This window comes from Cavia porcellus, unplaced genomic scaffold (assembly GCF_034190915.1).
Source record: "Cavia porcellus strain 051 isolate PalLab524CR breed Dunkin Hartley unplaced genomic scaffold, mCavPor4.1 scaffold_7, whole genome shotgun sequence".
In the NCBI taxonomy this organism is placed as follows: Eukaryota; Metazoa; Chordata; class Mammalia; order Rodentia; family Caviidae; genus Cavia; species Cavia porcellus.
The window spans coordinates 19979152-20004911 of record NW_026947490.1 but is presented as its reverse complement, the minus strand read 5'-3'; the positions used below and the strand labels follow the sequence as shown (position 1 = coordinate 20004911).

Below are 25760 nucleotides of genomic sequence, written 5' to 3'. Positions count from 1 at the left end.
AGCATACAGATACACTCTTGTACCCTTTTGCATCTGTTTTGTAGTATCCCTGCCAATATCTATGGAAGGTTAAAAGGCTAGGGAATGACCAGGTTATCTGGCTGCCCAAACAGGAAGTCTGGGTGCCTGGTAACTCTCTTCTAAGATCACATTTCTGGATTAGGATGATAGAGGAGGCGGAGAATGGTCAAAGTTGCACAATTGAGGATGCAGGATGAGAATAAAAGGTTCAGCTCAAGGCTGCAGAGGGTAGAGGGCAGTCAGACCAGGACCATGGAGCTCAGTCTCCTCTTGTTCCTTGCTCTCCTACTGGGCCTCTTACTTCTGCTTTTCAAGGGCCACCCAAAGGCCCATGGCAACCTCCCACCAGGCCCACATCCTCTGCCCTTCCTGGGGAACATTCTGCAGATGAACAGAAAAGGCCTGTTCAAATCCTTCCTGCAGGTGAGACACAGATGTTTGGAACCCAGGGCGGGCTGGAAGAGCACAGTCTCCTATAAGGTCAGAGGCTGATGGGGAAGATCAGTGTATAAAGTGCGATCTTGACTCCTGGTGGATGCTGGTCAGGTTGTCAGAGGTCTCTTACCACTGGCAGAATTGTGTGAGACACTGTTCTTGGAGAGGGCCTATAGAATTGTGTGAGTGTGAGCTAGAGGTGTGGAATTTCACTGTTCTCTGCTGCATACTGCATATCTGCCTAGAAGCAAGAGTAAAAGGACAGTGGCACCAGTCAGAAAGGTTTCACCTCTGTCAACACAGAGAACAAATATTGTCCTGAGTCTGTTTGAGGACGATCAGGTGGAAGGGGGGGAAAACAGAGGCAGTAAAGAGTGCTTATTAGGAAGGGACAAGGGAGGGGAAGTAAACAGGATCGAGACATGACTTGTAAACGCACAAATCTCCATGATGAATATATTTATTATGTGTCACAAATACAGTAAAAAGGCCAGGTGTGGTGGCACTCATCAGTATTCCCAGCACTGGAAAGCCTGAGGCAGGAGGATCACCATGAGTTCTAGGACAGTCTGGGCAACCTAATGAGACCCTGAGTGGGAAAATAAAAGAGGGAAAAAAAATCTTGATTTCTTCATTGATAGAATAGAATCATACTTATGTCAACCTCCTCTTTTCATGGCAAATGTTTGGCATGAAAATTGTTGTTATAGTCGAGAAAATTCATGTCACAAAAATGGTAAATAATGGCAAAAAAGATAAGGACTTTTCAAACACATATAGAAACCAGCGATTACTAGACTCTGTAAGCACTGCTTTTCAGCCACGAATTCAGGTTTCATTATCTAGTTTTATTATGTATTTATTTATCACAGTGGTGATGGAACCCTGAACCTCTGCCCTGTGCCACATCGCCACCCTCTTTAATTTCAAGACAGGATGTTGCTAAATTGCTAGACTGTCCTGAAATTCATTTGTCTTAGCCTTGTGATTGGCTAGGATTACAGGATTCTGCTACCAGGTCAGACTAATCATCTACTGATAACCATTAATAATTAATCAACATTGATGGTGATAGAAGAGCTGGGGAACCAACAGAAACATACAGCTCCTCTGTCCTCTTCTTGCTATGGAGATCACACTCTGGGAATCCTGGACTTCTTAGCCCTTTGCTAGCAATAGTCTTTTTTTGTGATCAATGATCTATTTATTGATAATATCATCTTTTACTTTTAGTTGTGGGTACCAGAAATGATGCTGGGGGCTGAGTTCTGGATGGTAAGGAACAAAAGAAAAGAAATAGGAGTTTTAAGATCATTTGAAGGCCCAGAAGGGTTTATGTCAGAGGTAGGATTTGGACAGACTCATAAAGACTGGAAGAATGAGAATAAGAGGGGAGATGAGCCCATTCATGATGGGTGTTCAGGGTGAAGACGAGGAAGTAGACCCAGGAGAATGGAAAAGCATGGCATGTATGCTGGAGAGGAGGTAGGAACTGAACTGTGGTACCAATATGAGGGGCTGGCTGAAGTGAAGGGGGGGTGGCAAGCCATAAAGTGATCCACCTGAGAAGGATAGAACTTCATGGCACCTTACTCTGTTTTCTGTTGCTCTGAGAAAATTCCCGAGGCTGAGACTTTATAAAGTAAAGGGTTTTACTTAGCTCACAATTTTAGAGGCTGACAGTTCAAGATCAGGCAGTACCATCTATTCAGCCTTTGTTGATGGCTCCCTATGGTATAAGAGGAGAAATGGAATCTGCAACATGCAGAAAGGCCCCAAACATGGGGGAGGCTTTGTTTTATAACAACCTGTTTTCTTAAGAACTAGCTCATTTTGAAAGACCAGCATTAATCTGTTCTAAGGGTGGTGCCTACATGATCTAATTACCCTCCACTAGGCTCCACTCTTCAAAAGCTCCCTTACCTCTCAACATGGCCACCTCGGGGACCAAGCTCTCAACACATAAATGTATGGGGAACACACTCAAATCAGATCCAAACCATGCATGTCCAGACAGATGACTGAGTGCTAAGCTTTGGTGATCTTCTGAAGAAAGCAGCACGGATCCCTTAGGCACATCATGTGTGGAGCCTGGAGTTTAATCAAATAGAGTTGGCCACTTTGGCTTGGTGAGGTCCAGCTCAGTTCCAAACTGCTTGGCTCAGCAGTCTGGTGCTTGCAGATATGTGTGCCAGAATACTCTCTAAAGGCTTTTATTTGTGGCTCAGGAAGCCTAATGCTGCTTTTCCAGACAGCTGTTGGGTCTGGAATGTGACTGTGTGAATTTTTCTTCGAATGTGAATGTTACTAGCATTAAGGATGCAGTACCAGTCCAAAGTTGAAGGTCGAGAAGCTCCCTGTAGAGTCACCCTTAGAGGACTACATTAGAAGACTGAAGAAACTGGAGACACTTCCAAATGCAACATTGAAAATGGGGCTCTTCTGAAACAGGAACACTTCTTTCTTTCCCTTTTTATTTTGTGTAGGCTGCAAACCTATTGATTGATGCATACCTGGGGTGGGTGTTTTTCCTTGTTTATCCTATATGTCAGTCATCCATAGACACACCCAGAACTGTGCTTCACTAATCTGTTAGACACTTCTTATTCAAGTCAATCGATAGGAAGAAATTCAATTGGGCCAGGGCAGAAGAACAATGATCCCCTACAGTGTCTAACAATTCTTCACATTTGGATTGTACAGTCAAATCTCTACAGTTTTGTAATAATGTTTTAAAATTTCTAGGGAAGCCTGATATGTTGCTTCAATGCTATGAGACTTTTTAAGGTATAAAGATGGTCCTAAGTGGCCAGGGGTTTGCTCAGCAGCACAGATGCCTGCTTGACAAACACAAAATAGTGAGTTTGGCCCAAACTTTATATATATATATATATATATATATATATATATATATAATAAAAAAGATGGTTCTGGGTACTTTTCATGTTGGAAAAATATAACTAATTTTGGAAGGACCAGTTTTTGACTGTTGTGAATTAAAGATGGAAATGAGTTCGTTGGAAAAATGAAATTCCTAGTCAACAAATTTCTGTATTAAAATGCTGTTCTTTTTGAGTTTATATCAATATCATTAGAAAACTGAACTTTGGACATAAAATGTTTGTTGGTAAAGTGTTGCCTTAGGTAGTCATTTTTTGGATGAGGACCTGGAGATTTATTAGTTTGAAATTTTATTTTTTGAGCTGGGTACAGTGAAGTATGGCTATAATCCCAGCTTTTGGGAGGCTATTAAGTGGATTGCTGCAAATTTGAAATCAGCCTGGCCTACGTAGTGAGTTTAAAGCCAGCATAAATCATGTAGAGTGATTCTGTCTCAAAAATACAAACAAACAACCCACTTTACTTTTTGATGTTTTTTCTTCCTTTTCCTTTGGTTTTCTGTTGGACTCTCCTGTTTCATCTATTCCTTCATATCTATTCAGAGAATTTGTGTTTGTGTGTAGGCTGGCCTTGAACTCATGAGGTAGCCCAGGTTGACCTCAGATTCACAGTGATTCTCCTGCCTCAGCCTCCTAAGTGCTGGATTAAGGATGTGCCACAATACCCAGCATTTCTCATTCTTCCTTGCAGTAAATACTTCAGTTTTTCTTGTAGCAAAAGCTTGGGAGTAAAGTGAGATCATTTATGTGTTGTCCCTTGGCTTGTGTTCATCCAACCTGCATAATTCTTGGTGTTTCTTAAATGTCCAGGCCAAGTGTCATTTCCCCTGAGAAGTCTGTCTCGGTCCTCAGACATGGTCAGGTTCACACCATAAGCTTATTTATTTATTTATTTATTTATTTATTTATTTTTGAAATAGGGTCTTGCTCCATAGCCCAAATTGGCCTCAAACTCCTGGTGATTATGCTGCCTCAGCCTCCTGAGTGCTGGGCTTGCAGGTGTATGTGACATCATGCTCCACTGCCACCATAAGCTCTTGTGCATCACTTGCCTCTGTTGGTGATGGCCACGGCAGTGTCACATTAGCCTGAGCACAGTGCTGAGCATAGTGCCTGGATCCCAGCAAGGGCTCAGTAAATAAGCACATGTGAGTGAGCAAAAGAGCAGGTGAGAGGAGGCCCTGATAATGACTGGGTTAGGACCTGGGAGAGGCTGCCTGACCAAGGGACTGTAGACCCAGTGCCCTTCCCCTTAATAGAGTTTCATTGCATACATGAAAGCCACCAGTACATAGTTTTTTTCTCGCTGATTGTATATCTTACAAAGGTAGAATATATTTTTGCTTGCTGGGTTTTGGACTTACTTGGGACCAGTCACTCCTTTCTTCTTTTCCATGTCTCCCTTTTGAAATGGAAATGTCTGTCCTATGCCTGTCTCACTACTGTGTTAAGTTCACAGCTGGAGGAGCGTTTGCCTCTGGAGAAATCATGCCTTGGTTTCATTGATGAGACCCCTGACTTTTGAGTTGATGCTAGAACAGGTTAAGAATTTTTGTGGTTCCAGGATGGGATGAATGTATTTTGCTTGTGAGAGGAACAGGAATTTGGGGGGATAGAGGTGGAAATTTGTATGTCTCTCAAAGTAGTTTTGTTGGAAACTTAATCCTGATGCAATAGTGTTCAGAAGTGGGATGCTTAAAAGGTGATTAGGTCAGGAGAGCTGATTAATGTGGTCATCACTCAAACGGTTTTGCTGTAAAAGTGAATGTGGTCCCCTTTGTTGTGTGCATGCTTTCTTGTCCTTTCATCTTTTGCCACAGGACAGCACAGCATAGAAGGTCCCAGCCAGATACTGGACTCTATGACCTTGGACCCTGAAGCTCCAAGAAGTGTATAAGGAAAAAAACCTCAAAAACCATGTTCTTTATAAATTACCCACTCTCAGGCTTTTTGCTATAGAAGCATGAGGTGGACTAAGATAGATAGTGAGGCTCAGCATGAGAGGGCACTAACTCTCAGGCACATGCATGTGGGAAAGGAACAGAGGCCTAGCAGCTATAGGTCTGTAGGTCTCTTTTGTCTCCACAATCCTTGACTTAATGCCACTTAACACTCTGGCAGTACAGTTTCGGAGAGTGTGATTAAAAGTGTGGGCTACCTCCCCTCCAAATATTCACCTATATTTTTGCATAAATTTCTTTACTATGCAGGCCCTGTAAAGCTCTTCTGTGGATTTCCAAGGAATTTCTAAATCTGTGATTTTCAAAATCTGTGATATTCAAAATCTGTGATTTTGAATACCGAGCTCTGGAAAGGGTGACACTGTTCTTTTTCTAGTCCCCAATAAGCTCCCAAATCCTTTTGGAGTTAGAGGTTTGTAGTTTTCTCCTCTGTAGGATGGCGACAATGAGAATTTGTGACTGTTAAAGTTGCTTAAGAATTAGATGAGACAATGCATGGAAAGTGCTATTTCAGTCCACTCAGTCATTTGTTCATTAATTCATTAATAATTTATGGACATTTGCTATGTGCTGGGAAGTGCATCTTGGACAAGGCATGTATGGTGATTATTCTCACAGGCATTCCACTGGGAGTGACAGATAAACAAGAAATAAACAGAAACGGTGTTAGGTAGACAAAAGCTGTGATCGAAATAAAGCAGCTTGGTGTTTTAGAAAGTAGTGAGAGCCATGTCAGACTGTGGAATCAGTGAAATACTTTGTCTTTGCAGTGCTCCTGAGCAGAGATCCTGAAAGATGCAGGTGGTCAGAAAGAACAGGTGTTGTTGGAATATCAGGACAGGAAGAAGCCCGGGGAGTTGCATGGGGACAGATCAGAGTGGGATAAGTGGCAGAAGGGGGAGAAACCAGCCAAGTGACAGAGCCAGTTCATGTCAGGCTGTAGGGATCATAGGATAGACTTTGGTCTTATTCTCAGTGATGTGGGTCTTTGAGGGGCTTGGAGAGGGTAGCAATGTTGAGTAACTTACACTTTAACAGGATTTCCCTGGCTCAGAGACTGGTGAAACCATTTTAAAGGGTACAGGAGCAGAAGCAGCGAAACTAGTGAGAAGGCTTTGCAGAGAGTAATTAAGATATTTTTATAGTAGAGTTAGCCATTTTTATGATTTTTGAGCCAAGATTTTTTTAAGTTGGACATGACCTTCTCAAAATGGACAGCTCAGGCACATGCTCTTTTCATTGACATGCAGAAAAAGTGACAATGGCCATACTATTCTGAAATCATAGGTTGGTTTTAAAAATTTTTATTTATATGTTTACAGTACACAATGACTACATTCATGTTAGGGGTTGGTACATGTACATTAATTCTTGATTCTTTCTATATCACCTTCTCCTCTCCCCCCCTCCTACTCTGTCTCTTGGCATTCTTCCCACAGGTAAGTTTTAGCTGCATTTGAACTTTATATAAAAGAAGGAAATGTAAACAACTTCTGTTTCTCCTTCTCCTTTACCTCCTCCTCCTCCTCCTTTTCCTTCTTCTTCTACATCATATGGCACTGAGTTAATTCCCTGGCCCAAGAAAATATGATGTAACCCTGCTTTTGTGTCTTGTTGCTTCCACTCAACATCTTATTTGTGAATTTCATTTAGAGTTTTGGTTATAGATCTAGTGGGCTCTTTTTTGTTGTTGATAATATTACATCATGTGAATCTCTCACTAGTTGATGCACTAATGATCACTTTACTAAGAAGACTTGTATAAATATTCTGGTTGAGTTTGGGTTTTTTTGTTTTTGTTTTGGTGAACAAGTACACATTTTTGTTGAGCAAGTATTTGATGGTGAAGTTGTTGAGTATCCCTGCGTTGTGCTTTGATAAATACAGCTGATCTTCTCCATCCCCAGATGAGCTCAGCTTTGGATTGAAAAAAATTGTGCTAGTATTGAACATACACTGACTTTTTCTTGCTGTTAATCCCTAAATAATACAGTAAATAACTTTTTATATAGTGTTCCTATTGTTTGAGACATAAGCAATCTGGAAAAGATTTGATGTATACAGAAGGATGAACCCACGTTTTCTGCAAATATTAGCAAGGATTTTGATATCCAAGGGGCCCCTGATATCTACTTCCCATAGATACCAAGGGGTGACTGTCCTGTCTACCAGTTTCTCAAGAGGCTGAACTGATAGAATTTTTGAAATTTCATAATCAGGCTAGAGGGTTGTTATTGTTTCTTCCCTTGAACTAAGAAGGTGAGTCAGAGTTGTTCTCCCCAGAAATTACTGGGGGTCACAATGCAAATTGAAGTTATGGCACAAGAATTCTTTAGGTTGACATACCAGGGAGATCAGGGTATGAGTAAAGATGTGATTAGCAATATTCAACCTTCTTAGAGCCTCAATCACTCAGAGAAGCCTAGTTGGCAGATGGCTTAACCCTTTAGTTTCTGTGTCCTAGGAAGGGAGCAAGGCCGCCAGGGAGGAATTAAGGATACTGGGGGTGGCATTTAATTATCAATATATATTTAAACATTTTAATAGTTTAAAAAGTGGTGTGTATACTGACTAATAGCAACCCTGCTGTGGGTATGTTTGGCAGTTCCGAGAGAAATACGGAGATGTGTTCACCGTGTACCTGGGGCCAAGGCCAGTGGTCATGCTGTGTGGGGCAGAGACCATACGGGAAGCCTTGGTGGACCAAGCTGATTCTTTTTCTGGCCGGGGGATGATTGCTGTCGCAGAGCCTACATTTCAGGGATATGGTGAGCACCTCAAAGGCACTGTGGTGGGGCGGGATGGAGGAGGAGACTTGGCGAAACTGAACATGAGAAAAGAGGAGAAAAGTGGGGAGGGACCCTTCCTCTGCACCTCATGTGTCTCCTACAACCACTAGGTGTGGTCTTTGCCAATGGGGACCGCTGGAAGGCCCTTCGGAGATTCTCTTTGGCCACCATGAGGGACTTTGGGATGGGAAAGCGGACTGTGGAGGAGCGGATTCAGGAGGAGGCTCAGTGTCTGGTGGAGGAGATAAAGAAATCTAAGGGTGAGTCTTGAGGGTTCGGAAGGGTTGGGAAGGAAGACTGGGTACAGAGAGAGAGGCAGGTTGCACAGCAATGGAAACACAGCAAGGCACATATGCACAAGAAGAATACAAATAGAGGCAGATACGTGGTTTGGGACAGAAAGAGACAGAATAGAAATGAACAGAGAGATAAGCAGCAGAGCAGCACAACCAAAGAAGCATCTGTGAGGCTCATGGTGTTCACGAATAATTTGGAGAAAGAGGCTGAGTGATTGTATGCTATTCATTTGTGTTCAGGGAAATCAATTCATGGGTTAACTGTATGCATCAAAAGCTTTTACACAAGTCTTGCTTGTGTAAAAAAGAAGCAAAGGGAAAAAGAGGAGGTGTGAAACTAGAGAATTGTGTTTCTTCTCCCTTGAATGAAATGCAGATGAGCAGGCAGTGAGCAAAGTGACAGGGCGGGGGGCGGTGCTCTGCTCTCAGGAAGGCATTTTCAGTTCCTTTGGAATCCTCTGTAAGAGGGCTGCAGAGGTGACAGGGCTCTTTGTTTACACCTCCATGGTTAGCATTTTTTCATTCATTCCAGTTATTTATCATGTGTGGAGATACCTAAGCCTGGGGAAAAGCAATAGGAACAGAGGGACTGAGTAGAAAGACAGAAGGAGACAGAGACTGGGAAAGGGGAAGAGACACACATGAATGGGGCAAAGAAAGAGAAAAAGACAAGAGAGTGGGAAAGACTCAAAGAGGAAGAAAAATAAAGGCAGAGATGAGGTGAGACAGAAAATTAGAGACAGATGGACGAGTCTCAGGGAAAGGTGTATAAAGGCAAGAGAGGAGACATAAGTGAGACATACAAAGAGCGAGAGAAAGAAAGAGGGAGAGAAAAGATAGAGACAGAGACAGACAGAGACAGGGAGAAAGAGATAGACAGAGACATAGAGAAGATCACAGCTACCTGATATCTTTGTGCCAAAGACTCCCTCCTTCTCAGCAAAATCCTGGAGGAGGCAGAAGAGGTGAAGGGCGGAGTGACAGGAATGAAGTGAAGAAGGAAGAAGAGATCAGGGTTTTAAACTTGCACACGCCATCAATGGGCCCTGCTGCACCACATCTGTCCTGGGGCTCAACATTTTTTAGCTTACAGAGAGGGAGCCGGGATCAGGGTGACATGCAGGGTAGGGACCAACAACACCTGTACTGGCTCTGGCTCTAAGCTGCCTGTAGTAATGAGTAGCTGTGTCACCTCAGTCAAATCATTTAACTATTAGTCACTCATCCTTCTATCAAATGTGGGAATAATAATAGAAGTACATCTTCCTCACAGTGTTTTGGAGGAAAATAAAATAACACGTGAAGCTTTTAGAATACAGAGTGGCACACAGTACATGTAGATGAGTGTAAGAGCTTATTGTTATAATTATCTTTTATTGCTGAGCCATTACAGTGACACAGAGACAGGACAGCAGCCAAATGTTCCCCAGGCTATTGGTTCTGTGTCCTTTTTCCCAGGAGATCTTCTGGACCCCTTGTTCTTCTTCCAGTCTGCTACTGCCAACATCATCTGCTCTATTGTGTTTGGAGAACGCTTTGACTACAAAGATCAGCAGTTCCTGAGGCTGCTGGACCTGTTCTATCAGTCCTTTGCACTTGTCAGCTCCTTATCCAGTCAGGTCAGGGGAGGGAGCTGGAGCACGGGGCAAGGGGGGGTGAGGGGAGCAGTCAGGGCAAGGGGGAGTGAGTGCCTGCTTTGGGGGGACCAGAAATGCACCTAGGGACAGGAGAAGAGTGAAGACAGCACTCAAGGAGAGGAACACTGAGACCTGAAGGGAGGGACAAACAGTGAACAGGGACCAAGAGGCTGAAAAGGAGAAAGAATAGTGAAGGGGATGTGGAAATAAAGTGGGAGAGACAAATAAAATGAAGGCTTGGGAAAGAGAAGGGAGGAAAGAGAGAAGACAGGAAAAGAAAATAAAGGCTACAGACAAATTCTGGGACACAAAAATGTATGTGTGAGTTAGTGTGTCTGTGTGTATGTGCGTGTGTGCGGGTGTGTGTTAAGGAGAAGGAGAAAGGTAGACTCAGAGGATACAGAGATGGAGGGATAGAGATTGTCCATGGAGTTCTGAGGCCAAGGATAGCTTCAAACTTCTGTGATCTCTTAACATGGCCCCATGTGGACGTCACTGCCCCTTCTTTTTTGCAGATATTTGAGCTTTTCTCCACCATCCTGAAGTACTTTCCTGGCCCACACAGGGAAGTCTACAAAAACCTGCAGGAAGTCAACAGGTTCATTGGCCACAGGGTAGAGAAACACCGTGAAACTCTGGACCCCAGCAACCCTAGAGACTTCATTGATACCTTCCTGCTCCGCATGGACAAAGTGAGAGCTGGGGGAAGAGAAGGAATAGCTGGGGAGGATGGAGAGATGATCTGAAGGGAAGAGATAGAAGGGGAGAAGAGCAGAAGGAAAAACAGGATAGGGAGGAGTGAATAGGAAAAGGTAAGATGGAGTAAAAGAGAAAAGAAGATGAAGTGGACGGCAGGAGAAGAAAGGAAGGAGAAACCGAAATGGGAGGGAATGAGAGAAGAGGCAAAGGCCAGCCCAGGAAGAAAATCAGAGCAAGGGGCAAAAAACGCATCAAGAGAAAAGATTCACAGAGACAGAGAAAGAATGGAGAGACCAAAAGTGAGAAACAAGCCAAAGAGAAGAAGAGAGATTAGAACAGCCAGACAGAATAAAGAGAAATGAGGTGGGGGGGGGGAGGCAAAGGGAAAGAGAAAGAGAAAGAGAAAGAGAAAGAGCAGCACTGGATGCCAAGGATGGAGAAATGCAACGCAGGCCAGATCACCTGAGTCCCAGAAACAGAGGGAGGTTGCCCAGAGGGACAGATGATACTTCCTGCAGCAAGGCTTTGGTCTTCCCTTACCAATTGTATCTCCTTACTCTGGACCTAGGAAAAGTCTAACTCACACACCGAGTTCCACCACAAGAACCTCATCCTGACCTCACTTTCCCTCTTCTTTGCTGGCACGGAGACCACCAGCACAACTCTCCGCTATGGCTTCCTGTTTTTGCTCAAATACCCCCATGTCACAGGTGGGTGACTGATAGCCAGTTGGGAAGGCCCTGTGATGTCCTCTGGGCTGCAGAGGTGGGGTGAGGGCATCTCATGGATGAGAGGTAACCCTGGGCACTTGTGCCAGGAACTCTGTAGGCTTTGGACTAGCTCCCCACTAAGCCAGTCCTGGGGATGTACAGGTCAGTGAACAAGCCTCTATTAACCTGTTTTTCCACAGTTTTCTCTCATCACACTTAAACAGTGAACCATCTGTCTATCCATCCATCTGTTTATTAATTCACCTGCATATTTACTGATTCTTTTATCTATGATTCATCAAAGGAGGTATAGTTTTATTCATTTGTTCTGATGAATTGACTTGTTGATCCCTCAAACACTGATAGTTGTCACTGAGTCACTGAACAAGTACATTATTCATGCATCGACCCACCTAGCTCTCTTTCAACTAAATTTCCTTCCTTTACCTTCAGTCTTTCAATTTAGGCTTCAATTATCTATCATTCCTCCATTGATTCAGTTAATCTCATTTATTCATACCACATTTACTTTTCATTCAAGCCTTCCATTTCTTTATTTACTCATTCCTTTATTACTTTATGCATTCATACATGCCTCCATAAATCTAGCATTCATATGATTATTGATTGAGTTCATTGACATTTGTCTATGAACCATTTCTAATAGATTAATTGATCCGTACATGACTGATAAATCAGATACATGCATTCACTCAATGTTTTATTTACCTCATTCATTCTTCAGTCTTTTCATGTAATGATTTAGCCATTGATTGATTGATGGACTCATTTTATCATCCAGCAGTTCATGAATTAAGTAATTGATTTATTCTTCTGTTATATGCTTTATGACCTAGTAGTGACCCACTTGCCAGCATCATAAATATTAGTTCATATCTTATTCATTTTAGAGGAGGAGTTTTGGTGTTAATACAAAATTCTATACAAAATTGTGAGGTGTGTGTATAGCTGTGGATGTGGGGAGATAGTTTGTAATATTACTAGATTTTAAAGGATGAGAATTCTTGTTAATTTCTCCCTCATTCTCTCACCCTTAGCTGTCTGCTTTGAGGGTGTGAATGGTATAACTGTTTTCTGTAGGGATTTTCTGGTTCATTGGTCCAAAGAAAAACCTGTTATTGCTCAAATGCCTTTGGGCCATGGGGTTCTTTGTCCCCTTTTCTGTGCAGAGAGAGTCCAAAAGGAAATTGAACAAGTGATTGGCTCACACCGCCAGCCAGCCTTGGATGATCGATCCAAAATGCCATACACTGAGGCTGTCATCTGTGAGATTCAGAGATTTGCGGACCTGCTCCCCATTGGTTTGCCCCACATGGTCACCAAAGACACCCACTTCCGAGGGTTCTTCATCCCTAAGGTGAGACAACTTGGGATCCAACATCTTTGTGTGAGCCTCTTTGGTTTCTTAACCCACATCTCAACTTCCTGTTACTGTCATAGCAAGGAAGCCTTATTTCAGCTTTGTTTTGTTTTGTCTATTTATTTATGTTTTTGCATGTGGAGGCCAGGGAATAGCATACTTTTTGATCTTGTACCGTTTCCTCAGGGCACTGAAGTATACCCACTCCTGTCCACTGCTCTCCATGACCCACATCACTTTGAAAAGCCAGAATTCTTTAACCCTGACCACTTTCTGGATGCTAAAGGGGCACTGAAGAAGAATGAAGCTTTTATTCCCTTCTCCATGGGTAAGTTGACCCATTAGCCCCCTCCCAGACACTAGAGAGAGGTTCTCATTCTCCCCTTGAGACAAAGGATGTCAAGTAGTTGTTTACTGAGGACCTTGTTTAATTTCCCTTGCTTTAACCTAACTCTACTAGTCCATCTCCACTGCAATCCTTGAGGAGGCCTGAGCAGTGGGATTATGTCCTAAAAGCACATTTTGATAAGCAGGACCTTTGGCAAGTACACAGTTTCTAAACATATGGGTGTTTACACCTGTAATCGTAGGTAGTTAGTAGGCCGAGACTGGAGGATTGCCAGTCCGAGGTTAGCCTGAGCATCTGAAACAAGAGCCTATCTCAAAATAAAAAGGGGCTGGTGATGTAGCTTAATGGTAGAGTGCTTGACTAGCATGCACAAAGTCTTGAACTCAATCCTAAGTACTGAAAAGAAGTTCTGAATGGGAGCAAACTGATATTTTGAAGGCAAAGTAAAATAAACAAAACATGTAGTGTCTCTCATTTGAGGAAGGCATGGTACAAACAAAGAGCACATTAAGGGAGAGGTGGAAGAAGACAAGGGAGTGGTTTCCTGAAAATGGTAACTGGTCCAGAAGAGGCAGATGAAGCGGAGGGGCAGGGAAGTGGGAAATAAGTAGAAAAAAAATATGCTGTGCACAGTAACCTAATCACCTGAAGGAGCATAAACATGATAGGTCATGAAAATGGGATGTGATTAATAAGATCAAGAAGACTAAACAATGGGGAAGGAGGAGGGCAAAGGTTGGAAGGGAGAGGATGAAAAAATAAAAGAGCCAAGCTGTATTATATGCACATATCCACTAACCAAGATGAATGTAAACTGCATATACTGCAAGTATGTACTAATAAAAAAATACAACAATAAGAGTAGTAGGAGGCAGACCTCATGTATTAGTCTTACTCTGAAGTCAGTGCTCTTTGGGAGGAAAAAGATAATGCATTAAGCAAAGCACATAGTGTCAGACCCAGGAAATGTGAAGCATCTGAAGCAAGAGCCTATCTCAAAATATTTTGAAGATGACAGGGGAGGTAGACATTCATCAAACAGTCATAAAGTTATGATGTAATTAAGTATACTTGGGATTGCCTGGAACAAAGTAAATTCTTACAACACGTAATTGCTACTCTTTGTCATGGTAAGTGCTCTAAAAGTGGCTTTGGGCTGCAAAATAGGAAATACTGACTAATTAATGTGGGTTGTTGAAAGAAGACTTATCTAAGAACCTGGCTTCTAGATTGAAGCCTCATATGTGAGTATTATCAGCCACTGGGAAGATTATCCCAGGGAGATACTTAAAGTTGAATTTAAGAAAAAGTTGCAAAGGCCAGGAGACTGAAGGTGGTGTCTTCATGATGCACTGGAGAAACTAAAAAGCTCTGGTGTGTAGCTTAGGAAAGGGGCAGGGTGAAGAGGTCAGTTGGGCAGTGCCTGGAAGCCTGGGAGAGGAGCTTGGATTTACCTAAAGCACTGAGTTGCTGGAGAAGGTTTTGGAACATTCAATTGTCTGTGTTTCCATTTTCTACTCAGCTTGGGTGGTTTGGTTTTTGTTCTTAATTGAATAAATGGTTTTTTGCTGCCACTATCTGAGCCACCAGGTGTCCAGGTATAAATAGAAATCTTTCCAGGTAAGTACAAGGCTGTAAAACAACATTCAAAGACAGCAGACTTGAAAATCAGCTTATTTCTCAGTCTCTCTCTGTCTCTTTTTTCCTTTGGTTTGTTGAGACAGAGTCACACTATGTAGTTATGTAGTTCAGGCTGGTCTTGAATTCACTATACAGCCCAAACTGATCTCAAACCTGTAGCAATCTTTTTGCCTTAGCCTCCCAAGTGCTGGGATTGCACCACCATGCCAGGCTCTCTCAGACTCCTCTTGTGTTAACCTTCCTTCCAGTTATGTGGGAAAATATTGTTGGATTAAGAAAGTTTTCTTTTACCATCACTCTGTATCACATTGATAAAGAATGAGGATATCCATACAGCTATCAAATATATTTCATGGTACATGCAATGAAGAATTAGGTCTTAATCTTCTATTTCTTATAATTCAGTTTCTTGTAGATTTAAAATATATTTATTCAGAATTCATGGTGGTGCATGTCTGTAGTCTGAGCACTTGGAAGGCTGAGGTAGAAGGATTGATGTGAGTTTGAGGCCAGCCTGGGCTGCAAGATGAGTTCAAAGCTAGCCTGAACTGCACAGTGAAACCCTACCTCAGACTTTTTCTTAAATTCAACATTAAAAATTCTCTTATTCAAAAAAAGTATGACCCCTCAAACTGCTTTGAAAGATTACTAGATATAATAAATAAATTCAGCAATGTATATGGATACAAAATCAATACACAGAACACAGCTGTTTGCAGTCTCTCTGTTTGAATGTCCACTTTGTATTCTTTGATACTGTGATTTGAGCAACTATTTCCAAGATGATAATATCTAATCTATTAACAGGTGATTTCTTACTGGTATGTTTTTTTTTTTCTTTGTAGTTCTGTATTATGTGTACCCTTACACGGCTTTGTTTTGTTTTGTGTTTTTCTCTTTTTCCTCTTAAATAAAATTTAAAAAAAATTCAATATCAGTTATATACACTAACAACAAAATCACAGAGGGAGAAATAAGAGAAGCCACACTCTTCACACTAGAAACAGAAAAATGAAATATTTAAGAATTAATCTCATGGAAGAAGTGAAAGATCTATATAGGGAAAATTAGAAGACATTGAAAAAAGAAATTGAAGAGGATCTTAGAAAATGGAAGGACATCCCTTGCTCATGGATAGGAAGTATAAATATTGTGAAAATGGCCATTCTCCCAAAACTGTTACACAGATTCAATGCAGTCCTAATAAAAATACTATAAATATACCTCATTGATCTAGAGAAATCACTCCTAAAACTCATCTGGAACAGAAAGACACCTAGAAGAGCAAAGACAGTTCTAAGCAGCAAAGACAAGGTAGGAGGCATCACAATCTCTGACTTCAAGTTATACTACAAAGCAACTATAGTAAAATCAACATGTTACTGGAATAAAAACAGAGCCAAAGACCAATGGAATAGTGGTGCCAGGGCTGACTTCTTTCCTCCTTTGAAGGGTCACATTTCCCAGCAAACAGAAGAGGCTGCTCTGAAATAAACGTCTTGCTAACCAACGTTGGTTTTCTAATCACTAGCTGGGTTGGAGATGGACACACAATGGAACTTAAATACTACTTAGATATCGCCTCTAACTTTGATTTTTAAAAAATATATTGTGGTCTTCCGGGAGAACATGGTGGACAGATAGCACCAGCTACGGAGGCTCTCTGAAAGACTCAGCTTAGAATTCAGGAATGGTGCTGAGTAAGGAATCATAAGCAGGAGGAGATATGCCCCAGTGACCCAAGAACGAACTGGGCTGAGAGAAACCAACTTGGAATGCAATCCTGGTGCTATAACAGGAACAGAAAAGCCTCAGTGTGTAAGCTGGAGCCCGCGGCATTGGAAGCCGCGATTTGGGTTTCCTGCCACGCTAGGCTGGGTCTACATCAGCTCGGCAGGGAGAGAGATGTGCGGAAGCTCTGAGAACAGGAATTGGCGAACGGAGTTGAAAACAGGATGGGTGGGGAGCTGTGCATTGACTTGTGGTGAGGTGAGTGAGAGAAACTGACACTCTTCCCACGGTTTGGGAGACTCCAGCAGGGGACATTCTGGGACTGGGCAGACTTGCGGGAGCAGGGCACTGCAGCAACTTCAGCCACGTATCCCCCTCTCAAGCAGGATTGGTGAGAAGTGCCTAGCCTACGTGACACTGCTGGCTGAGACCCAGTAGGCTAGCACAACCCAGATCCCAGAGCCTGAGGGTGCCCTGGAGGGGCGGGCCCCGTGTAGGCTGCCTGGTCTGCAACTTCCTGGTGTGCTGCGGTGGGCGGGAACACCTAGCCTGCACAATTCAATCAGGCTGTGGCTGACAGATAGGGAAGCTGGGCCTCCTATATACACTTGCATATATAAGGAACAAAGACTATGGGAAGAGGGAGCAACAAGAAAGGCCCTTCGGCCCCCAATCCTGAAAAACAGGCAATAGTGTCACCGCACCAAAAGATATAAAGCGCCATCTAGAGAGTCTCATAGATGAGTTCAGGAATGAAGTTATTAATGACCTGAAGCTAGAAATAAGCAGAATAGTTAGAGAAATGCTAAGCCCACCCAAGAAAAAAACAGATGGTGGAATGGAAGAACAGAAAAAAAGGGGAGAATTGTTTGATGGAGAAAATAGAGAAAGCATAGAATATGTGAAGCAGGTTCAAAGAGACTACCAGGAAAATAAAAACTCTATCAAAAACTGGCATAACAGCTTGAAAGAAACTAAGGACAGATTATCTGAACTGGAGGGCAGATTTGTACTATGGGTGCATGAAATGAAAAACTTCTTAAAAATAACAAAGAAACAAACAGCAATAATACAAAGACTAGAAGATGATAAGAAGGTCAACAACTTAAGAATTAAGAACATAAAAGAAGAAGTAGGGACACAAACAAATGAAATACAAAAGCTACTCACAGAAATAATCCAGGAGAATTTTCCTAATTTAGCAAAAGGTAAAGATACTCTATATAAAGCATACAGGACTCCAGCCACCTACAACCCAAACAGAGCAACACCCAGGCATATAATAATAAAAATTCCAGAAATTCGATACAAGAACAGAATACTAAAAGCCATCAGAGAAAAGAAACAGACCACTTACAAGGGAACACCCATCAGAATTACAGCAGATTTCTCTGCACAAACCATCAAATCACGAAGAGTGTGGGGGGAAATAATTCAAGCTTTGAAAGATAATAATCTCCAGCCAAGATTGATATATCCTGCACAACTATCCCTGGAAATTGATGGAAAAACAAGGTGCTTCCAGGATAAAGAGGAGCTAGGGGAATACACAAATACCAATTCAACTCTACAGAGAATACTGCAAGATATTCTAAAAAAGAAAAATACGAAGAATCCAGAAGTAGTGGCAGAGAGGCCACAATGAATGGAGCAGAAAACAAAATGAAGAAGACAAACTGACAACTAATGACAGAAAAAGAGCTCAACAGAAATGAAGCAGAGAAGATTGGATGATAGGAACAGCTATTTTGGAGAAAATGATGTCTTAAGAGGTAATACTGATTTAGTATCATCTTGTTTTGAAGTCTCATCAAGCTTTTGTTCTTCTGTCTCCATTGGTCTAAACAGGTTGTATTTTATTGGATTTTATTATGTATGATAGTATAAGCAAAAACTTTTAAAGACAAGGAGATTATACAGAAACCATTGGTCATTTTCTGTTAGTTGATTCTAAATACCCTGTAATGCTGTCATTCTCTTAAATGGTTTTAAATTGTTTTAATATATTTGATGCTACAGTATACGAAGTTATACTCAAAGATTTCAAGGAAAGAGACAATATGGTAACTACTTTTATGTCAGGATTATCTTGTGGTGAAACACTATTCTGCTTAAATGGTTATGTTTTGCTGCTATGCCCTCTTTTATCTCTATCTCCACTTCATTATTTACTTTTTTATTTTTATCTTTTTAATTAAGGGAAAAATAAAACATAGCAGGATATATTATAGTAATTCACTTTGACTTTCCATTATCTTGATTTAAATCCCTGTATAACTCTCACCATCTTTTTTTGACTGATATCCCCCTATTATGTTTTGCTTGATAGTACCAGGTTCGAAAGTTTAGGCAACAGCTGTGAAGATAGTGAGATTCATTATGACGCCCATTCTCGTTATCTATTATCTACTTTTGAAGACCTATAATGTCTGCAATGCTTTGGTTTTGTCAGTTTTGTTCTTTACTGTTTTGTTCAATTTTATCATAACTAATGATATAGGCAATTCTATTAGAGATAGCGGGAGGCATTATGGTAACCATTGTTGATCACCTTGTATTATGCTTTTACATTATCTATTATGTCCACCCTTTTGATTTGATTGACTCTGTTCTGTTATGTCACATTTGGTTCTACTCCCTTCCAAAAAAGTAATAAGAACTGTGGGAGCAACAAAACCCAAAATGTGTAATAGTCATTGTACAAAAGAGAGGAAAAGAAAGTGCTCTAAATGATATAACTGCATGTATATTTAAGTGTATAAGATAGATAATGATATTACTGAGTTTTGTTGGATCATTGAACAGAACTGTTTGCAGTCTCACTGTTGGAATGTCCACTTTACAAGCTTTAATTTTGTGACTTGAACAATTATTTCTAAGATGACAATATGTAATCCATTAACTAGTGATTTCCTACTGTTTATTTTTTTCTGTAAATCTGTATAACTTGTACCCTTTCTCTGATTTTTTTTTGTCCTTAAATAAAATTTTTAAAAAAGACCAATGGAATAGACTAGAAGACAGAACCACAACTACAAACACTGTCCACCACCGTATCTTTGATAAAGGGGCCAAACATGTTCACTGGAAGAATGACAGTCTGTTTAAAAACTGGTGTTGGAAAAACTGGGTCTCCATTTGCCAAAAACTAAAACTAGACCCATGCCTATTACCATGTACTAAATTAAAATCTAAATGGATAAAAGATCTGAATATTAAAACAAAAATATTAAATCTGTTGGAAGGCAATTGGCTAAACATCTTGAAGACATAGGGGTAGGTAGAGAATTCATGAACAGGAATCAAACTGCATGGGAAATACTTCCCAGAATCAGTAATTGGGATCACTTCTTATTAAAAAGTTTCTGCACATCAAAAGAAATCTTCAGCATAGTAAAAAGAAAACCCACAATCTGGGAAAAAAATCTTAGTGAACTGTTCCTCAGACACAGGACTTCTGTCTAAAACATATAGAGAATTAAAAAAAAATCAGATGCCTAAAATTCAAAGATCCAGTCCAAAAATGGGCATCTGAGATGAATACACACTTCTCAGATGAAGAAATACAAATAACAGATAAATACATGAAAAAATGTTCATCATCATTACTCATTAGAGAAATGCAAATTAAAATCACACTGAGATTCCATCTCGCTTCTGAAAGAATGGCCAGGATCAATGCTGGAGAGGCTGTGGGGAAAAAGGAACTCTCCTGCACTGCTGGTGGGAGTGTAGACTGATGCAACCATTGTGCAGGTCAGTCTGGTGATTTCTCAGAAATCTGAGATTGGAAGTCCCATTTGTTCCAGCTATTCCACTTCTAGGCGTATTGCCAAAGGAACCGAAAGCATCATACCGCAGTGATTTATGTGCATCCATGTTTAAAGCAGCACAACTTGTGATAGCCAGATCTTGGAAACAGCCTAAGTGTCCATCAGCAAGGAATGGATATAAAAATTGTGGTATCTTTATACAATGGAGTACTACTCAGCTATAAAGAATGATCACATTGAGATATTTAGAAACAAATGGGCACAGCTTGAGACAATACTCATAAGTGAAATAAATCAAACTCACATGTACAAATACTGAATAGTTACCCTAGTGTAAGAAATGATAAGAATACATAAAAGTATGTGGTAATTATGATTCTCCATTACATTGCTTTGAAGCCTTATAATGTTTTCATTCATTAATTGTAATGGTTTTATTCTGGGTTGTTTCATTTTATTGTCTGTGATGGTATGAACAGTTATTTTGAAGAAAACAAGACCTTGTAAGAGCTAGTGTTGATTTAGTATCACCTTGGTTTGAAGTCCTATCAAGCTTTTGTCCTTCTGTCTTCATTGGTTTTATCATTTTGCGACTTATTGGATATTATTATATATGATAGTATAAACAAAATTTTTATAGACAAGGAGATAATATAGAAACCATTGTTCATTTTGTGTTAGTTGGTTCTATATACCCTGTAATACTTCTACCCTGTTGAATGCTTTTACACTCTCTTGTTATGTTTGATACAATAGTATATGAAGGTATACTTAGATATTTCAAGGAAAGAGACACTATGGTAACTACTGTTATGTCGGGTTATCCTGTGGTGAAACACTATGTTGCTTAAATTGTTTTGTTCTGAAAAAAAACCTGTGAATCAAATATATTATCTGACTAAAATATAGTAAGTAGTGATAATACTTTGTTGTAGAGTAGTTAAAATTTGATTATGTCCCTCATGTTTGCTAAACTTAGCAGTTTGAATGTGATGAGATATAGAGTTCATATCTGAACCAGGTAAAACTAAAAAACCAGAGACTATCTTTAGGTATCTTCCCTCCAACTTTTGAATGTGATGATTTTTAGATCTGGAACTTCATGGTAAGGTTGTCTATGTATTCTTAAACCTTCTCTTGTTTTGTCTTATTTGGACATGTCTGAGCAGTTTGTAGCCTGTGATTGCTGGATATATTCTGGAGATATATATATATATATATATATATATATATATATATATTCTCAAGTCAGCTGCAGTTTCTTTATATACTGAGTTAGCTTTCAGCTTTCTATATAGGTAGGCAGCTTTAAATCAAATTTAACAGCTTTCACCCATGGAAAACACCAATGTCCAATTTTCTTATCTTTTGGGAGGAAGGAATTCCCCAGTAACAAGTCTTTAGTCTTGAGTTTCATCAGTCACTCCAAGGACCTGTTGCTGTGGCCTTCTCCCTTGTTTTGTTGGTAGTTGGGAACAATGGCAGCATGGAGGTGTACATAGGATGAGGGTTGCTTCCTGTGAGTTCTACCTTAGTTTAGAGAAAGCAGAATAGGGCTGCCCTACTAGCATTTGTTATTTGTTGATTGCCATTGTTTCTGGAGTGAGATGGAATCTCAGAACTGTTTAATTTGCATTTCTTTTAATTTTATTTAAGAGGAAAAAGAGAAAAACACAAAACAAAACAAAGCGGGGTAAGGGTACATGTAATACAGAACTACAAAAAACAAACAAACAAACAAACAAAAATAACAGTAGGAAATAACCTGTTAATAGATTGCATATTATCATCTTGAAAATAGTTGCTCAAATCACAGTATCAAAGAATACAAGGTGGACATTCAAACAGGGAGACTGCAAACAGCTGTGTTCAATGATCCAAAAACATTGATATAGTCAGCTATTTAACACCCCTAAACACACTTGCTGTTATATCCATTAGAGCTCTTTTTTTCCCCTCTCTTTTTTACAACAAAATTTACACATTTTGGATTTTATTACTCCTTAGTTCTTGTTACTTTTTTGGGGAGGAGAGAATACAGTCAAATATGGCAAAACAAAGCTGTCAGTCAAAACCAAGGATAGACATAGCACATGGTGTAGAACAGAGTACAAGGTTATCAACAATGGTTATCAAGGTTGTCTCTTGTTTTCTTAAAAAGAATTGTCTATCTCATTAGATATTATAAAGTTAGACAAAACAGTAGAGAACAAGATCAATAAAACTTAGGCATTGTAAACATTACAGGACTTCCAAAGGAGACAATAGTCAAACCAGAATGGGCATCTTCGTGAATCTTATTGCCTTCACAGTAGTTGCCTATACCCTCAAACTTGATACTATCATACAGAATGGAACAGAGTCTAATCAGTCAAAACAAGATCGTGGGAGTATTACAGGACTTCAAAACAAGTTAATAGGAAATCAAAAAGAGTTACTATTATATATCCTAATTTTTTAAATTTTTCCCCTTAATTAAGACAAACATAAGAAATAACTAAATAATTTTTTTAAAGAATAAGGGGGAGATTGAGATAAAACAGGACATAACAATATAACAATAGAGGTCAAAGCTTGACTGTTTCAGCAACCTAGTACTTCACCACCATATAACCTGACTTAATAGTAGTTACCATAGTGTCTGTCTTTTTCCTTGAAATATTTGGATAAAACTTCATATACTATAGCTTCAAATATTTCCATATCAAGAAGCCCAGAATAAAGCCTTTCTAATTAATGAGTGAAAACTTTATAAGGCTTCAAGGCCACATAATGGGGAATCATGATTACCACATATTTTTATATATTTTAATCATTAATTTGCATTTCTTAACTGGCCAAGTAATGTTGAAACAACTTAAACCATGGAATGGATAAAAAGATGTATTTTTATACAATGGAATTATTACTCAGCTATAAAGAAGGATAAACTTGAGCCTTTTTTTTTTGTACTGAGACTCGAACTCATGGTCTTGAGTTTGCCAGGCAGGAACTTATGCCACTGAGCTAAATTCCCAGCCACAACTTGAATCTTTTATAGGTAAATGGATACAAGTAGACACTGTACTCATTTGTGAAATGAATTAGACTCACATGTGTAGATATTGTGTTGTCTCCTTTGTGTAAAAACTTGAAAGTGTAAATAGGATCCAAAATGTGTAATAGATACTGAGCAAGGGAAAAGAAAGGAAACTGCTCAAAAGAAAAAAGCAACTGGGATAGAGGAAAGGAGAAAATAGGTAACTATACCATTAATCCCTGTTAGTTCATCAAAAGCAACAGTTTCTGCTTTCATTGTTTGATTGTTTAATCATTTTTAAAGCCTATATCTGGTAGTCTTAACAGCCGCTTTGAAGATAAAAAATAACATGCAATATATTAACCAGCGCTAATCTTTTACTATTCTGTTTTGAAATTCTGTATCATCATTTTTATTCTTTTTCCTTTTAAAATAGTTAAAAACAGAATTGTTTATCAATGGCAGGCACATCCTGGGAGGGAGGGAGGAGGGCTCAAGCAGAGAAAGCAGAATTAAAGGCATCCTTGACTGGCCAATCTGTTCCAGACATGAAGTTCGTGAAGCAAGTTGGAATGCCTATATATGTTTTTCTAAGTGCAGAAACACAGACATCTCAGCTGGATGCAGTCAGGTTGATTAGTTATCTGAGAAAAACAGTTGGGTGCAGACAGTCAAGGCTGAGCTTAGCAGTCTATCTATGTGACAGGCAGCATGAGAACAGACACAGGTTAATAACTGATTTTTAACTTCTTCTATGAAATTTCTATAAGTTTGCTGTTCTATAATGTCACCCTCACAGTCTCATATGGGGATGCTGAAACCTTTGGAAATCAAACAAAACTACAAATGACTGCATCTCCTAACTCCTACTGAACACTGAACATACATCCAATGATCTGCTCCCAGTATCAAAAGGATTGGGAACCTTCTGCATGTCTACCCAATACTGCAGATTAAAGGTCATGCCTGTGCAATGGCCACAGGTGTTTAAGATTAGGAATGTGACAGGGCAAAGAATATCATCCTGACCAATATTTGTGATCCTCTGTTCCCACAGGGAAGCGTATCTGTCTTGGAGAAGGTGTTGCCCGTGCAGAATTGTTTCTCTTCTTCACCACTATCCTTCAGAACTTCTCCATAGCGAGTCCAGTGGCTCCAGAGGATATTGACTTGACACCCAAGGAGCTTGGTATTGGCAGAGTGCCCCCAACATACCAGATTTCCTTCCTGCCTCGCACAATAGACTCAAGAGAGAAATAAAGACCACAGGGTTATTCAGTGCCCTGACTTCACGTCCTGCATCCGAGAAACCTGTTGTAAACCAGCATCCTTCCCCTTACCTGACTCTTTGCAAAAGTTTTTGTTATAGGTTTGTTTCCATACTCTTGCAGTTCTTCCAATGTTCTGTGTTTTTTTCCTTCCTTATGTGAATAGAGGTTCCACAGTTAGGACTGTATTAACAATACTCATGCCCTTTATTCGGTATATTTAAAGAAATAAGGTGTTAGAAGAGACAACTTGGCTCAAGAACATTCTGAAGTTCTGCTTCCCAGGATACAGCTCATGCTGAGTGAGTTTGTCCTTGCCCAGAACAGTCACTTTGCATTTGTCAACTCCTTGTACTCTGTGAGGTTCTATGTAGAAAATTCCCCTCTCAATAGCCCCAGGTGATGGGTGCAGGGGTCATGCCCATTCTATGGATGAATAACAGAGGTCAGGGAATGACAACAGCTACCTGAGATCACGATGCCATGAGTGGAGAAGCAGATTCATACTGGAAATCTAAAATGCTTCATGACAGCTTTGTTGAAAATCAAATTCACATAACATGAAATGGCCCATTCTAAAGAATACATTTCAGTGCTGCTATCTAGTTCATTAACGAGATTGTACCTACATTGCTATCTAGTTTCAGACATTATTTCTCACTTTCCCCAAAGCCACGTACTTATTAATTAGCCACTCACTGATCTCCTAACCCCAGCCCCTGCAAATACCAATCTGATTTCTGTCTCACTGTATTTCCTTCTGGTCTTCTGGATATTTCATATAAAGCTATACAAAATGTGATGTTTGGCATGTTTCTTTTTGAAAAATAATTTGAATAACTTTTTTGAGGTTGTTCTGTTGAGGACTGCTCTCATGTGTTGCATTTGGCTTTCCTCATTTTCTACCTTAGCTGTTTGGAACAACTTTTCTTTGCATCTGTGTAAGGCACCCTCTGCCCTATCCCTTGAGCTGTGTGATTCTCGATGGACGTCATGGATTCCCTCATATTTTGCTTTAAATCTCCTGAGAAACAAACTTCACTATGTCAGGAGGTGATACTTGCCATTTTGCGTGTGATCTCAGTTGTCAGGTCCCTAGGATCTTTTCAGAGATACTTTTTGTGAGATTACCTCCTACACCTCCATGTGA

The 25760-nt window shown here is 40.2% G+C and overlaps 1 protein-coding gene across 1 annotated transcript; it reads left to right on the top strand.

The window, feature by feature from the left end:
• The first annotated feature begins 235 nt into the window (after window positions 1-235).
• LOC100728848 (cytochrome P450 2B4) lies at window positions 236-25412 on the top strand. The gene is made up of 9 exons (XM_003462021.4): window positions 236-444; window positions 7923-8085; window positions 8217-8366; window positions 9861-10021; window positions 10555-10731; window positions 11307-11448; window positions 12639-12826; window positions 13016-13157; window positions 24400-25412. The coding sequence occupies exons 1-9, from the start codon at window positions 274-276 to the stop codon at window positions 24600-24602; spliced, it is 1497 nt and encodes a 498-aa protein (XP_003462069.2). The 5' UTR covers window positions 236-273; the 3' UTR covers window positions 24603-25412.
• The last annotated feature ends 348 nt before the right edge of the window (window positions 25413-25760 follow it).